General features: G+C 29.6%; 2 protein-coding genes across 2 annotated transcripts; one reads left to right on the top strand and one right to left on the bottom strand.

The window, feature by feature from the left end:
• The first annotated feature begins 402 nt into the window (after positions 1-402).
• LOC130446088 (thioester-containing protein 1 allele R1-like) lies at positions 403-8,781 on the top strand. Its single transcript, XM_056782145.1, has 19 exons — positions 403-768; positions 1,754-1,946; positions 2,003-2,236; positions 2,301-2,551; positions 2,603-2,933; positions 2,991-3,179; positions 3,704-4,060; positions 4,114-4,386; positions 4,791-4,845; positions 4,913-5,185; positions 5,241-5,480; positions 5,532-5,692; positions 5,747-6,144; positions 6,223-6,445; positions 6,508-6,802; positions 6,855-7,090; positions 7,151-7,326; positions 8,021-8,301; positions 8,360-8,781. Exons 1-19 carry the CDS (start codon positions 701-703, stop codon positions 8,578-8,580), a joined length of 4,455 nt encoding a protein of 1,484 aa, XP_056638123.1. The 5' UTR covers positions 403-700; the 3' UTR covers positions 8,581-8,781.
• Positions 8,782-16,120: 7,339 nt separating this feature from the next.
• Positions 16,121-18,035, bottom strand: LOC130446079 (GPI transamidase component PIG-T). Its single transcript, XM_056782134.1, has 3 exons — positions 17,808-18,035; positions 17,416-17,752; positions 16,121-17,361 (listed from the first exon to the last, which is right to left on the bottom strand). Exons 1-3 carry the CDS (start codon positions 17,971-17,973, stop codon positions 16,203-16,205), a joined length of 1,662 nt encoding a protein of 553 aa, XP_056638112.1. The 5' UTR covers positions 17,974-18,035; the 3' UTR covers positions 16,121-16,202.
• Positions 18,036-18,251: the final 216 nt, after the last annotated feature.

Below are 18,251 nucleotides of genomic sequence, written 5' to 3'. Positions count from 1 at the left end.
ATAAAAGTTTGATGTCCAAGATGGCGGACGACTATATCCGCTTTACCATAGGCGTACCATATTCTTAATAAAATTTGAACTAAATTGAATTTTAAAAATAACACTGAATCAAGCATTTAATAAATTTCAATAACGAATTATAAAAAAATAATATTATACGATTTTCCAATTTTTATACTTTTCATCGCGTTCAAAATTACACAACATGTCACGAGACACTCTTCGCATTGGAATAGTCCAAGTTTGTACGATAAGGGGTGACAACAAAATGTTATATAAACAAGTTTATTAGACGCAACGTTGTCACGTTGTGATAAAAATCTCTAGATAATATAACAATATATATTATACTACAAAGTAAATTAAATCAATTAAAATTCAACATATTTAACCTTGTGGAGAATGAGTATTTGAATGTGATTTAAAATGTGGAGGTAGGAGAATTCAACGTGTGGGTATACCTACTTCTTGTTTACACTTTCGCCTCGACTGGACTGGTAGGTATTTCAATACTATATTGGCGACATCATGAGTAATCAGCTTTAGAAGGTCACATCACAAATGGACATTCTAAGTTCGAAAAAACTAACAGTAGTCAATAAATATGTTCTGTAGTTATTCATTTCCCAGAAAAATATAGTGAAAGTTGTAAATATTGGCAGAAATATAGTGAAAAACTGCTTTATTTTTATTTAAAAATATGGATGGTGTGCTTTTAGTATTTTGTGCGATAATTTTACTAGTCCACAATGTATCTAGTCAAATAGGGTGAGTATACGTTCGTAATACATTGTTAAAATTGTGAATAGGGTTGATAAAATTGAAAAAAAACTTTCCAGACCCACCCATATATGATTCACTTTCAATACTGCATAAATAATTGTGTGAAACTTAGTAAAAACTTAAGTTACGTCATAGGAAGTTATATATAGATCGAAAAAATTTCATATAAACTAAAATTAAGGAAATAAACAGTCTGTAGTAGTAGAAAGATCATTATGATGGCAAAAATTATAAAATCTACGATTTATTTTCGATATCAAATGCCTTTACGTCTTAAAACTTGAAATGATATAAACTGGATACTCCGTATATCGTTTAGCAAATTTATTTAACTTAATTTTAGAAGCAATTATATATAATTTTGTTTATTTAATTGGATTCAGTTATTATACAAATTGTGGATTATAATGAAAGAAAAAATAAACAAATGTGTATATTAGGCAAAAGTTAATTGTGAATGATCAAAAAAAGGTTTTAAGAGTTTTATCAAATTATTGTACTTCACTGTGGTCATTGAACTCGATAAAGCGAAAGTTTTTCTTATAAACACGAATTAATTCTAATTCTAGACTAAAACCTCTCTAACTAATAAATAATAAAATTTTTACCTGTTTTAAGACGTTTTTATATGTTTTTGTTGTCGAATCGTTTCGATTTTTTGTTTTTACTAATAAAAAATTAGTTACAAAAAGTATAACTTCATAATAGATAAATAATTAGAATAAACATAGCCTCACATTTTAAGAAACCGCTCTATTTTTGACAGACAGTTGGATATGGCGGGAAAAGTGGCAGTAAATAACATAAACAACATATGTTCACGTTTTTTTTTTTTTTAAATTATTATTAAAATGTATCACACAATGAATTTACGTTATTTAGTACATATTTCTTAAATACGGGGTAAGTTAAATTTACATCTATATTTAGTACAATTTTCTTGCGATATAATTTGATTAATTTTTTCAAGATATTACAATGTAGTTGGCCCGAGAGTTATAAGACCTAATAGCACCTATCGTTGTGCTGTTAGCGTCGACGCTACATCACAACCAACAACAATAACGACGGTACTTCGCGGTACTTCTCATAGCGGTACACCTCTTTTTATTCAAGATCAAATCGTCGTACAACCATACAGTACCAATACATGCGAGTTACAAGTAAGATTCTAATAAAATATAAATGGAAAAATATGTGTATTGAACACGTATTTTAGGTTATTGATATACAAGATGGCGATTATGAATTAGAAGTACGTGGATCTGGTGGAATAGATTTTATTACTGGTTACCCTCTGCAGTACCTTAAAAAATCTTATAATGTACTTATACAAACTGATAAGCAAGTTTATGAACCCGGTAGTATCATACTTTTTAGAGCCCTTCTATTAAATGCTGAGCTAAAACCTGCGCCAGAAGTAAAAAATGAATTTGTACATATTTTTGTGACAGTAAGTAACAATTTCTCTTATCATATAAATATTTAAGTGGTAATTTTCTTAAAAATTCGTTTAGGATGGTTCTGGAAACATCGTGAGGGATTGGAAACGAGTGGAAGCTATAAGAGGAGTTTTTACCAATGAATTGAAAATTAGTAAAAGTCCAGTTTTGGGAAATTGGAATATATCAGTGGAAATACACGGACAAATTTATAATAAAACGATAGAAGTAGCCGAATACGTATTACCAAAATTTATTGTAAATATTGAGTCAAAAAAACATATAACTTTCAAAGAAAATATAATAAGAGCAAAAATTAAAACCAAGTAAGTATATTTTTAACTAATTATCGTCAATAATGTTATTTTTTATTGTAGATATTACTCTGGAGACAACGTTAAAGGCGAAGCTACGATAACAATGTACCCAACGATATTTTCCGGTGTTATCCAACCTATTTTCCAAAATCCAATTAGAAAAGTTTTCCAAATAGACGGTACAGGAACAGTGGAATTCGATATCGAGAAAGATCTGCGTCTTAACGACGAATATGAACGAATAGTCGTAATAGATGTGGCTATAGAAGAACAATTTACAGGACGGAGACAAAATAACAGCATGGAAGTTCACATTCATAAATACGACTACCACATGGATCTAATCAAAACGTCCGATTACTTCAAACCCGGTTTAAAATATACAGCTTACGTATGTATAGAGATAAACTAAGAATTCGTTAAAAAATAAATTGGGTATTTTATTAAGGTACAAGTTTCTAATCACGACGGATCTCCAGTTCAAATTAAAGAACAAGAAGTTATAGTACGACATGGGTATTCAAGAATCGACGAGATTTATAATGAGAATAAATATACTTTAGACAAAAATGGATTTTTGAAACTAGAATATCTTACCCCGAAAAATGTAACGAATACTACAGCATTACGTTTAGAAGTGAGTAATATATAGCACTGTATTTAAATAATTATAGACAATCTCACACTTTGTAAAAAAAACACTATTTATATGAAAACACTCGCAAATCAATTTATATTCACACAACAAAACTAACCTCACATAACTACGAATTTCTATAGTATGACATTTGACAGGTTCGCTCGGTAATGTAGAAAACGAATAGGGCCGGATTAGCCCGAACGCTTTTTACATTATCACAAAATATTCTAAATTTATTTTTGTAATTATTTAAATTTAAATATAAATTCGTTTAAATAAAACTGATTTATGATTTAGTATCGATAAATTTCTTTGTTTTTAATTAATTCATGTATTACATCGTTTATTAATATATATTGTTTGTTGCATACTTTATCTCATACATATATTTGATTTATGAATTAATTTTAAGTTGGTGGTACTGATCCACTGAGTTCAAACTTCAAGATATTAATATATACGGGGGTTGCCTAATTAATACCTTCAAAATAATAATGAGTTACATATTATTTTTCGGTTAGGTGGAATATCGCGATTTGAAGGAAAGAAGTACTCCCATCCCTGCAGCGGTGTCGTTCAGCGATGCGTTCCTCCAAGCTACAATCGAAACGGAACGTCCTATCGTGAATCTAGAGGTGGAAATAACCGTTAACAGTACTCACCCCATGAAAACATTGAGTTATATCCTCATGGGGCGCGGCGACGTATTAAGAACACATACTTTCCAAGTGGAAAATAAAAAACAATTTAAATTTCATTTTATGGCTACTCACGCAATGGTGCCAGTTTGTCATCTCATCGTATTTTATGTTAGACAAGACGGGGAATTGATCGGAGACGCTTTGGATATAGAGGTGGACGGGGCTCTACAAAATTTCGTAAGTATACGATTATCGAGATTATTAGATTTTATAGCTGATATTTTTTTTAGGTCGATATCCGTCCTAATACGTTAGAAAGCGAACCCGATTTAGACGTTGAATTCACCATAACCGCCCAACAAAATTCATACGTCGGTTTAATGGCAGTCGACGAAAATGTAGGACGTCTTAGGAACGGTTACGATTTATCTTCGGAAGGAATTGCTGAAGAATTGAAAAGATTTGATGCAGGTTACGGTACACCGTATCCTCATTTCAAAAGAAATTCGAAAAATAAATTAATTTGGTATCCCGGCTCGAATAACATACATAATGCTATTTTTGTAAGTATAAATATTAATACAAGTTACGAGGTGGCATTAAAAACAGTAATGCCATCTATTGGACGGTGGATTCGATAGAAAGACGGGTACATAATAGTTAACGGAAAACTGTATTGTACAAAACGACGCCATCTATTGAACGTTAATGAAGTTCTAGAATGGGAAATTGTAGTATTGATCAATAGAGACATCTATTGTATAATAGCATCACTAAAAACGCGCCTACATTTAATTTATTGGTAACTACATAAAAAAAAATACCGATGCCATCTATCGAACAGTGTTTTAAAAGTATATTTTTAATAAAAAGCAGCAGGTTAGATTGGCGGAGTCATTTATTTATCTATAGTATAATCAATATAATGTTTTTGGTATATTTTTTTGTAATGTAATTATTTTTTAAGGAATCCGGGGCGGATATCGGAACGAATTGTCACATTAATCGAGCAAAACCCACTCGTAAGTTTTTGTTATGGGTAATAGAACATAGTAGTTCATTTGTACCGATACCAATTTACATTTTTAGTGGAAGATATTTATTTGCGTCCCGTTTTTTACGGTCCTTCGACGGTAAAACCCGACAGAGGTTTAGGACTACCGATTCACTCGGTCACTAGACCCCCATTAGCAGGTCCTTACGCTTTTAGTAGGATACCGAAACCGGTATGGAACAAACCTAAAGTTTATCTATCGGAAAACATTGCGGATACTTGGTTGTTTAATAATTTTTCCACTTACGAAGGAAAAGCTTTCTTAAGAAGGAAATTACCCAACAGTTTGACCACGTGGTCTATTACAGGTACGGTTTTTTACCTCTTTTAGGAGGAAATTAGTAATTTTAAATTTTCCTCGAGGTTTTTCTTTGGATCCTTTACACGGTTTGGGATTATCAACCTCGGAAAAGAAGATAAAAGTGATAAAATCCATGGTGGTAACTATAGATTTACCGTATTCGGTACAAAAGGGTGAAATTCTGAATATACCGGTGGTAGTTCGAAATAATATTAATGAAGATGTAACAGTGGATGTTACTTTACATAATTCGGCGCAAAAATTCGATTTTGTAGCTTCTCTAGAAGACAATAACGTAAAAAGTAAGTATTCTATTATTTTTTTATGACATTTCATAGAAAATTATTTTCTAGAAGTCGAATTATACCGAAGGAAACGTATTAAAGTCGAAAAAAATACGGTATCTTCGTTATCGTTCTTTATAGTGGCTAGTAAAATAGGGGAAATACCGATTAGAGTGACAGCGAGTAGTCCTAAAAATCAAGATGTCGTTGAAAAAGAATTATTAGTTCTTGTAAGTACCTCCACCACAGAATTAAACAAGTATTTTACTAGTTATTTATTTCAGCCTGGCGGAGAAACTGAATACTATACTAAATCCGTTCTGATTGACTTGAGAAACAATCGAAATGTCAAAAAATCGATTAATTTCTCGATTCCGAAGAACGTAGTTGAAGGTTCCGAATTGATTGAAGTATCGACGGTGGGTACGTTCCTAGGACCGGCGATGATTCATTTAGATGATGTTATAAGACTTCCAACCGATTGCGGTGAACAAAATTTAGTACATTTGATGTCGAATTTGATAATTTTACAATATTTAAAAATCACCGGTCAATTAACGCCCGCAATACAAAACGAAGCCATAAAAAATTTGGAAATTCATTACCAACAACAACTCACTTACAAAAGGAAAGATGGATCTTTTTCTCCGTTTCCATGGAAAGATACCACGGGAAGTGTATGGTAAATAAGTTTTCTACGATAAAATTCATTTAAATATAGAACAGAAAAACGGTAGTGGACGATTTTTTTTTTTTTTAGGTTAACGGCTTATACAGCGATGGCTTTAAGCCAAATCAAAACTTTCGTTTACATAGACGAATCCGTTATAGAAAAAACAATCGAATGGTTGACGGAACGTCAATCTAACAACGGTAGTTTTTACGAAACCGGCAACATCGTACATTCCGAATTACAAAATAACACCGGCAACAGTTTAGCGTTGACAGCATTCGTAGTAATGTCATTACGCGAATCGAATCACGTAATACCAACAATCCATCGATGAATAACACGAATATGTCAAATTCTTCTTTTTTTTTACAGCGAAACGATCCTATAACTGTCAATATAATAAACAAAGGTCTCGATTATATCGCTAGAAATATAGGAGAAGAAGAAACCGTTTACACGATCGCTATTTGCGGTTACGTTTTACAATTGACGGGACACGCGTCTAAACAAAGCGCGTTCAATTTATTAGAATCGATATCTCGAACAGAAATCGATACGAAATGGTGGGCGAGGGATGTTCCTCCGAACGAAGAGAAGAATCCTTGGAGGAAGTTACCGAGGTCGATCGATATCGAAACGACTTCATACGCTTTAATGACTTTAATCGGTACTAATTATATACTAATTTAAGTATTATTGTTATTTTTTCGTGATTTTAGAAGCGAATTTGCTTGACGATGCCGTTCCGGTGTTGAAATGGTTGCTTCGGCAACAAAATAATCGTGGAGGATTCACTTCTTCGCACGATACGGTCGTGGGATTACAAGCTTTGTATAAAATCGTTACCAGATTAGCGAGTCCGACGAATATGCAAATAGAATTCGAATACGGACGAGGAGGTAACGGAAAATTCAGCGTCAATAAGAATAATTTGATGATTCAGCAAATTATGGAGGTGAATAAACGTAATAAATAAATAAATAAATAAAACTGATTAATTTATAGATATTTTCAGATCGAAAAATCAACTAGAGAAGTTAACGTCACCGCACAAGGAACGGGATTGTCGGTGTTTCAAGTTTCTTATCAGTATAATTCGAACGTTACAGGTCCTTGGCCTATGTTTACGTTGGATCCGCAAGTTGATAAAAGCTCCAATAGTTACCATTTACAATTGTCAATTTGTGTAGGGTAAGCGGAAGTATACAGTTACGCCATCTATATTTTAAAATATTAACCCGTTGAAATTCCCATCTCTATAGATATAAGTGAACATTTCTACAGTTTTCTTAAATAGGATGAAATAGTTGAATTTCTGGTTAGGAGATAAAACTATAGATGGCGTATATGAATTTTAGAGCAAAACAGTTTTATTTATTATTATTCACAGCGTATAATCGATCAAATAATAATCGTTTGTATATCAAAAAATGTAAAAAATCGAAACGAATATTAATTTAAATTTTCCAAATATAATTCAAAATACTGTTATTTTGAAATTATCAAGAGATGCGTAGTAAACTTCCCATCTCTATACTTGAAAATAGATATTTTTGCAGTTTCCTGCGATATAATACAATCATACCTTCTCACGTTAGGTGATAAAAGTATAGATGGCGTAACCGATCATTTATTTTGTTCTATTATATTTTCGTTGGTTTTAAAGAACAAGTTGCGACTTATAACAAAGAAAATGATGTTTTTTATGTTACTTTACAAACCGCAACGTATATTGTATCGCATTATCTAAAAACTATCAGATAATTCATGTTAAATTTCCCATTGAATTAGATATTATTACAGTTTCCTACAAAATAAAAGATTAATTGTCTTCTCCGGTTATTTATTAAAAGTGTAGATGGCGTAACTGATTATTTCTTTGTAGATTCGTCGATCAGAATTTAACGAATAGTAAAGAAAGCAATATGGCGGTAATGGAGGTGACGTTACCGTCAGGATTTACGGCCGATATAGACGCATTGCCCAGTTTGGAATTATCGGAAAACGTTCAAAAAGTCGAAACGAGAAATAAACAAACAAAAATTTTGCTATATTTCAATAATCTAACGAATATCGAGTACTGTCCTACAGTATCCGCTTACAGAACTCACAAAATGGCGAATCTAAAACCAGCACCGGTCGTCGTATACGATTATTACGACAGTTGTAAGTATAATTCAATAATTTAATCGGGTTTTATTAGTTTTGTATTGTATTTTTTTAGCGAGACGAGCTAGGGTGTTTTACTTACCACCCGTAACGCACGTTTGCGATTTATGCCAAGAAGAAGATGATTGCGAAAGCATCTGCGCGGCTCAACCCAACGCCAGGGAAGGTCGACAGAGGCATATCGGCTCTGATGATGGAGGCGGAGCGAAAAACGCGCAAATTTCTACTGTACTAATACCAGTTGTCATAATTTTAGTTCATCTCAATAATTTCTAATTCGTTTAATATGTTATTGAAAAAATAATTTAAAAAAAAAACTAATTATCGTTTGCCATCTTTTGTTAAAACTAACGTGCTGTGATTTTATCAAAGTCTCAAATAAAATTTCGATTTGTATAATTAATTTTCAATGTTTTTCATTTAACAAATCCTTGGTGGAATGAATTAGTGTACCTAAAGATGCTATTCTATTAGATGTTGCCGATGTTACAAATATTTCTATCAGTATGATTCTCGTATTGAGAAATATATATTTATATAATTGGCAACATCTAATAGAATAGCATCTTTAGGTAAACTAATTCATTCCACCAACAATTATAGTAGGAATAAAATAAATGTTTGTTACACATATTATAAAATTTCGTGTATCTTAGATTTTTACACTTTGAAACTTTGGCAACATCTAATAGAATGACAACTTTAGGTACACTAATTCATTCCACCAACAATTATAGTAGAAATAAAATAAATGTTTGTTACACATATTATAAAATTTCGTGTATCTCTTAGATTTTTACACTTTGAAACTTTGGCAACATCTAATAGAATGACAACTTTAGGTACACTAATTCATTCCACCAACAATTATAGTAGAAATAAAATAAATGTTTGTTACACATATTATAAAATTTCGTGTATCTCTTAGATTTTTACACTTTGAAACTTTGGCAACATCTAATAGAATGACAACTTTAGGTACACTAATTCATTCCACCAACAATTATAGTAGAAATAAAATAAATGTTTGTTACACATATTATAAAATTTCGTGTATTTCTTAGATTTTTACACTTTGAAACTTTGGCAACATCTAATAGAATGACAACTTTAGGTACACTAATTCATTCCACCAACAATTATTGTAGAAATAAAATAAATGTTTGTTACACATATTATAAAATTTCGTGTATCTCTTAGATTTTTACACTTTGAAACTTTGGCAACATCTAATAGAATGACAACTTTAGGTACACTAATTCATTCCACCAACAATTATAGTAGAAATAAAATAAATGTTTGTTACACATATTATAAAATTTCGTGTATTTCTTAGATTTTTACACTTTGAAACTTTGGCAACATCTAATAGAATGACAACTTTAGGTACACTAATTCATTCCACCAACAATTATTGTAGAAATAAAATAAATGTTTGTTACACATATTATAAAATTTCGTGTATCTCTTAGATTTTTACACTTTGAAACTTTGGCAACATCTAATAGAATGACAACTTTAGGTACACTAATTCATTCCACCAACAATTATAGTAGAAATAAAATAAATGTTTGTTACACATATTATAAAATTTCGTGTATCTCTTAGATTTTTACACTTTGAAACTTTGGCAACATCTAATAGAATGACAACTTTAGGTACACTAATTCATTCCACCAACAATTATAGTAGAAATAAAATAAATGTTTGTTACACATATTATAAAATTTCGTGTATCTCTTAGATTTTTACACTTTGAAACTTTGGCAACATCTAATAGAATGACAACTTTAGGTACACTAATTCATTCCACCAACAATTATTGTAGAAATAAAATAAATGTTTGTTACACATATTATAAAATTTCGTGTATCTTAGATTTTTACACTTTGAAACTTTGGCAACATCTAATAGAATGACAACTTTAGGTACACTAATTCATTCCACCAACAATTATTGTAGAAATAAAATAAATGTTTGTTACACATATTATAAAATTTCGTGTATCTTAGATTTTTACACTTTGAAACTTTGGCAACATCTAATAGAATGACAACTTTAGGTACACTAATTCATTCCACCAACAATTATTGTAGAAATAAAATAAATGTTTGTTACACATATTATAAAATTTCGTGTATCTTAGATTTTTACACTTTGAAACTTTGGCAACATCTAATAGAATGACAACTTTAGGTACACTAATTCATTCCACCAACAATTATTGTAGAAATAAAATAAATGTTTGTTACACATATTATAAAATTTCGTGTATCTTAGATTTTTACACTTTGAAACTTTGGCAACATCTAATAGAATGACAACTTTAGGTACACTAATTCATTCCACCAACAATTATTGTAGAAATAAAATAAATGTTTGTTACACATATTATAAAATTTCGTGTATCTCTTAGATTTTTACACTTTGAAACTTTGGCAACATCTAATAGAATGACAACTTTAGGTACACTAATTCATTCCACCAACAATTATTGTAGAAATAAAATAAATGTTTGTTACACATATTATAAAATTTCGTGTATCTTAGATTTTTACACTTTGAAACTTTGGCAACATCTAATAGAATGACAACTTTAGGTACACTAATTCATTCCACCAACAATTATAGTAGAAATAAAATAAATGTTTGTTACACATATTATAAAATTTCGTGTATCTCTTAGATTTTTACACTTTGAAACTTTGGCAACATCTAATAGAATGACAACTTTAGGTACACTAATTCATTCCACCAACAATTATTGTAGAAATAAAATAAATGTTTGTTACACATATTATAAAATTTCGTGTATCTCTTAGATTTTTACACTTTGAAACTTTGGCAACATCTAATAGAATGACAACTTTAGGTACACTAATTCATTCCACCAACAATTATAGTAGAAATAAAATAAATGTTTGTTACACATATTATAAAATTTCGTGTATCTTAGATTTTTACACTTTGAAACTTTGGCAACATCTAATAGAATGACAACTTTAGGTACACTAATTCATTCCACCAACAATTATAGTAGAAATAAAATAAATGTTTGTTACACATATTATAAAATTTCGTGTATCTCTTAGATTTTTACACTTTGAAACTTTGGCAACATCTAATAGAATGACAACTTTAGGTACACTAATTCATTCCACCAACAATTATTGTAGAAATAAAATAAATGTTTGTTACACATATTATAAAATTTCGTGTATCTCTTAGATTTTTACACTTTGAAACTTTGGCAACATCTAATAGAATGACAACTTTAGGTACACTAATTCATTCCACCAACAATTATAGTAGAAATAAAATAAATGTTTGTTACACATATTATAAAATTTCGTGTATCTCTTAGATTTTTACACTTTGAAACTTTGGCAACATCTAATAGAATGACAACTTTAGGTACACTAATTCATTCCACCAACAATTATTGTAGAAATAAAATAAATGTTTGTTACACATATTATAAAATTTCGTGTATCTCTTAGATTTTTACACTTTGAAACTTTGGCAACATCTAATAGAATGACAACTTTAGGTACACTAATTCATTCCACCAACAATTATTGTAGAAATAAAATAAATGTTTGTTACACATATTATAAAATTTCGTGTATCTCTTAGATTTTTACACTTTGAAACTTTGGCAACATCTAATAGAATGACAACTTTAGGTACACTAATTCATTCCACCAACAATTATAGTAGAAATAAAATAAATGTTTGTTACACATATTATAAAATTTCGTGTATCTTAGATTTTTACACTTTGAAACTTTGGCAACATCTAATAGAATGACAACTTTAGGTACACTAATTCATTCCACCAACAATTATTGTAGAAATAAAATAAATGTTTGTTACACATATTATAAAATTTCGTGTATCTTAGATTTTTACACTTTGAAACTTTGGCAACATCTAATAGAATGACAACTTTAGGTACACTAATTCATTCCACCAACAATTATTGTAGAAATAAAATAAATGTTTGTTACACATATTATAAAATTTCGTGTATCTCTTAGATTTTTACACTTTGAAACTTTGGCAACATCTAATAGAATGACAACTTTAGGTAAACTAATTCATTCCACCAACAATTATAGTAGGAATAAAATAAATGTTTGTTACACATATTATAAAATTTCGTGTATCTTAGATTTTTACACTTTGAAACTTTGGCAACATCTAATAGAATGACAACTTTAGGTACACTAATTCATTCCACCAACAATTATAGTAGGAATAAAATAAATGTTTGTTACACATATTATAAAATTTCGTGTATCTTAGATTTTTACACTTTGAAACTTTGGCAACATCTAATAGAATGACAACTTTAGGTACACTAATTCATTCCACCAACAATTATAGTAGAAATAAAATAAATGTTTGTTACACATATTATAAAATTTCGTGTATCTCTTAGATTTTTACACTTTGAAACTTTGGCAACATCTAATAGAATGACAACTTTAGGTACACTAATTCATTCCACCAACAATTATAGTAGAAATAAAATAAATGTTTGTTACACATATTATAAAATTTCGTGTATCTCTTAGATTTTTACACTTTGAAACTTTGGCAACATCTAATAGAATGACAACTTTAGGTACACTAATTCATTCCACCAACAATTATTGTAGAAATAAAATAAATGTTTGTTACACATATTATAAAATTTCGTGTATCTCTTAGATTTTTACACTTTGAAACTTTGGCAACATCTAATAGAATGACAACTTTAGGTACACTAATTCATTCCACCAACAATTATAGTAGAAATAAAATAAATGTTTGTTACACATATTATAAAATTTCGTGTATCTCTTAGATTTTTACACTTTGAAACTTTGGCAACATCTAATAGAATGACAACTTTAGGTACACTAATTCATTCCACCAACAATTATTGTAGAAATAAAATAAATGTTTGTTACACATATTATAAAATTTCGTGTATCTTAGATTTTTACACTTTGAAACTTTGGCAACATCTAATAGAATGACAACTTTAGGTACACTAATTCATTCCACCAACAATTATTGTAGAAATAAAATAAATGTTTGTTACACATATTATAAAATTTCGTGTATCTTAGATTTTTACACTTTGAAACTTTGGCAACATCTAATAGAATGACAACTTTAGGTACACTAATTCATTCCACCAACAATTATAGTAGAAATAAAATAAATGTTTGTTACACATATTATAAAATTTCGTGTATCTTAGATTTTTACACTTTGAAACTTTGGCAACATCTAATAGAATGACAACTTTAGGTACACTAATTCATTCCACCAACAATTATAGTAGAAATAAAATAAATGTTTGTTACACATATTATAAAATTTCGTGTATCTCTTAGATTTTTACACTTTGAAACTTTGGCAACATCTAATAGAATGACAACTTTAGGTACACTAATTCATTCCACCAACAATTATTGTAGAAATAAAATAAATGTTTGTTACACATATTATAAAATTTCGTGTATCTTAGATTTTTACACTTTGAAACTTTGGCAACATCTAATAGAATGACAACTTTAGGTACACTAATTCATTCCACCAACAATTATTGTAGAAATAAAATAAATGTTTGTTACACATATTATAAAATTTCGTGTATCTTAGATTTTTACACTTTGAAACTTTGGCAACATCTAATAGAATGACAACTTTAGGTACACTAATTCATTCCACCAACAATTATAGTAGAAATAAAATAAATGTTTGTTACACATATTATAAAATTTCGTGTATCTCTTAGATTTTTACACTTTGAAACTTTGGCAACATCTAATAGAATGACAACTTTAGGTACACTAATTCATTCCACCAACAATTATTGTAGAAATAAAATAAATGTTTGTTACACATATTATAAAATTTCGTGTATCTTAGATTTTTACACTTTGAAACTTTGGCAACATCTAATAGAATGACAACTTTAGGTAAACTAATTCATTCCACCAACAATTATAGTAGGAATAAAATAAATGTTTGTTACACATATTATAAAATTTCGTGTATCTCTTAGATTTTTACACTTTGAAACTTTGGCAACATCTAATAGAATGACAACTTTAGGTACACTAATTCATTCCACCAACAATTATTGTAGAAATAAAATAAATGTTTGTTACACATATTATAAAATTTCGTGTATCTTAGATTTTTACACTTTGAAACTTTGGCAACATCTAATAGAATGACAACTTTAGGTACACTAATTCATTCCACCAACAATTATTGTAGAAATAAAATAAATGTTTGTTACACATATTATAAAATTTCGTGTATCTTAGATTTTTACACTTTGAAACTTTGGCAACATCTAATAGAATGACAACTTTAGGTACACTAATTCATTCCACCAACAATTATTGTAGAAATAAAATAAATGTTTGTTACACATATTATAAAATTTCGTGTATCTCTTAGATTTTTACACTTTGAAACTTTGGCAACATCTAATAGAATGACAACTTTAGGTAAACTAATTCATTCCACCAACAATTATAGTAGGAATAAAATAAATGTTTGTTACACATATTATAAAATTTCGTGTATCTTAGATTTTTACACTTTGAAACTTTGGCAACATCTAATAGAATGACAACTTTAGGTACACTAATTCATTCCACCAACAATTATAGTAGGAATAAAATAAATGTTTGTTACACATATTATAAAATTTCGTGTATCTTAGATTTTTACACTTTGAAACTTTGGCAACATCTAATAGAATGACAACTTTAGGTACACTAATTCATTCCACCAACAATTATAGTAGAAATAAAATAAATGTTTGTTACACATATTATAAAATTTCGTGTATCTCTTAGATTTTTACACTTTGAAACTTTGGCAACATCTAATAGAATGACAACTTTAGGTACACTAATTCATTCCACCAACAATTATAGTAGAAATAAAATAAATGTTTGTTACACATATTATAAAATTTCGTGTATCTCTTAGATTTTTACACTTTGAAACTTTGGCAACATCTAATAGAATGACAACTTTAGGTACACTAATTCATTCCACCAACAATTATTGTAGAAATAAAATAAATGTTTGTTACACATATTATAAAATTTCGTGTATCTCTTAGATTTTTACACTTTGAAACTTTGGCAACATCTAATAGAATGACAACTTTAGGTACACTAATTCATTCCACCAACAATTATAGTAGGAATAAAATAAATGTTTGTTACACATATTATAAAATTTCGTGTATCTTGGATTTTTACACTTTGAAACTTTGGCAACATCTAATAGAATGACAACTTTAGGTACACTAATTCATTCCACCAAATATTTTATAATTTCAATTTTATATTGAGAATTAGGTATTTGTAGAATTGACAACATTCAATAGAATAACATTTTTAAATGCTCTAATTTACCCCGTTATTTATGAAAGAGTAAAAAAATTATTTAATTCTTACATTACTAAATTTTATGATAAACAAAACATTTTGGTAGGCTTTTTTCCATTTAATGTACTTATAATTGAGGAATATTTGTAGTATTGGCAACATCTAATAAAATAACAGCTTTAGGCGAACTAATTCATTCCACCAACTATCATAATGAAGTTTTTGCTAATCATTTTCGTTATTATCAATTAATATCTGTAGTATTGGCAATGTTTACAAAAATAGCGCCTTTATGACATTTTTCTGATAGTTATCTAATTGAATGACACCTTTAGGTACAACAATTCATTCCACCAACAAATATACTCTAAATAAAAAATTGTACACAATAAATAAAACACTTTACACATAAAAAAAACTGTTTTATTTGAATAATCCACAAATAACCACGAATCAGTCTTATCGCTAAACAAATATTTACCATTATTTTTTAATTTTTGCTAACAATTTCTTAGCTTTCTCTACCAAAGATTCGGTTTTCTTCGATTTCAACACGAGTTTCTTCGTAGTGATGTTATGCATTGGACCGAAAGCCAAAGCGACTACAGTACACGCCAAACAGATGACATTGTACGGCATACTAAAATCCGGCGTCGGTAATGTTATTACTATATTTTCCGTACGAACTTGCACTAAATATCCACTCCTTGAAGCGTTAAAACTATCCGAAATGAACGTTCCGTCTTGAGGTACACCCGTATAATTCCTAGCTACAGGTAGATAACAGGAAATAATCGCCGAACCTATATAGAAACCTAGATTAGCGTCAGGGGGGTATTCTTGCCATTTAAGAAAAACGTAGTCGAAATCTACGACGACGGTAGTGGATGAACGAGGTGGTAGTCTCAATAAGACTTCCAAATAATTAGGTCTTTGTCTCTGCCTTGCTGGTACGTAAGTTAATTCTAACGGTTTGATTTCGTTACCGTTAGCAACAACTTTCAAAGTATGGAGGTAGATCGGTATAAACCACGGTATATTCTGCATTAAAACCACGTCTAATTCCCCCCAATGGTTATTTACGATTTTAGTCACTATTCCTCCCCTTTCTTGACCGAAACCTGATAAATATCGATGAGCGTAAAGTGGGGGAGGTATATTTACAGATACAACGTCATCATTTGGGTATTTCGCGTATATATTTAAAAATTTATCGGAAATTTGGTATTTTTGAAGTACAGTTGTTTGTCCTCCGCGAATAGAAGTTATAGTTTCATCCGGATTAGGTTCTAATTCCACATTTTGGTTTGTGGTATCCACGTAAATTTCACTTTTACTAACAAGAATACATTTTTTATTGATTCCCTGACCAAACAATTTTCTCAAGGACCAATTTTTAGTTCCTAATATAAGATAGTCGTAAACAAGCGAAACTGTTTGTTTTAATTCCAAAGATAAGGATTCGCAATTTTTATTTCTGCAAATAGGACGTAAATGTAAACCTAATGAATGATATCTGGTATTATGTATGTACCCCGAAGTTAGCAACGACGCCAAACCCGTTTTTGAATCACAAGGTAACAGTTTTTTCCACGGTGTTAAATTTTCTGTACACACAATCTCTTGAGGTAAAGAAGCGTATCTAAAAATACTAAACTGCACTTTCCACGATTAAAAATTACTTATTTACACTTACCTTATAAAAGAATTATTTATTTGGTTAGTAGATTCAACGATACCTTTTGGCCTAAACGAAAATTGGGGACTGACAGTATTAGAGCTATCGATAAAATTTAGAGAAGCGCAAAGTAATCCTGATAAGGAATTAGCGAGAAGTTTCCAATTTTTATCAACATCTATAACAGTAGGTCTGAACCACACCCAAACTTCGGCTCCAGTAGCGGCGTCTTCTACAGGATAACCCCAATTTTCGTACCTCCATAAACCCGATGTGAGTGATATATGTAATTCTTGTATTTCAAATCTTTGTATTAATTCTCCAATGGGACGTGGAAATAATGGACTATGACGAACTAAACATAAATATTGATATATTCTAATCGATAATATTTCAATTTAAATACCTACATGTTTCTGTATCGGGATCTATATCCCATTTCGTGGAAAATTGGAAATAATTATAAACTTGTTGACTAGGAAGAGGTTTTATTAATAATTCTTCAGTTACTGTACCATCATAAGAAAGTACAAGATTAAAATTAAATATAAAAATTATTTCTATCAAAAGATTCATATTTATTAACCTCAATTTTCATTAGTAAACATTCATTACTTTAACTAACGTTACGTCACTAGACAGATATAAGGAAGGAAACGTAGTTTCGTGTACGATTAAATTAACTATTGACTCGTAGATGGCGGCACTAATTAAAAAAAATTAAATATAATACTTTTATTTTTCACACTATAAGAAAAATGCTATGGAAATTATTATTATTTTTTTGTATTTTCTACATTTTAGAGAAAAAGCATCAGAAATTAACAGGTGTACCGAAAAGTTAATACGAAACT

The sequence above is a fragment of the Diorhabda sublineata genome, chromosome 1 (assembly GCF_026230105.1).
Source record: "Diorhabda sublineata isolate icDioSubl1.1 chromosome 1, icDioSubl1.1, whole genome shotgun sequence".
In the NCBI taxonomy this organism is placed as follows: Eukaryota; Metazoa; Arthropoda; class Insecta; order Coleoptera; family Chrysomelidae; genus Diorhabda; species Diorhabda sublineata.
Note: the sequence above shows the minus strand (reverse complement) of the source record. Positions and strands in the feature narration are given on the sequence as shown.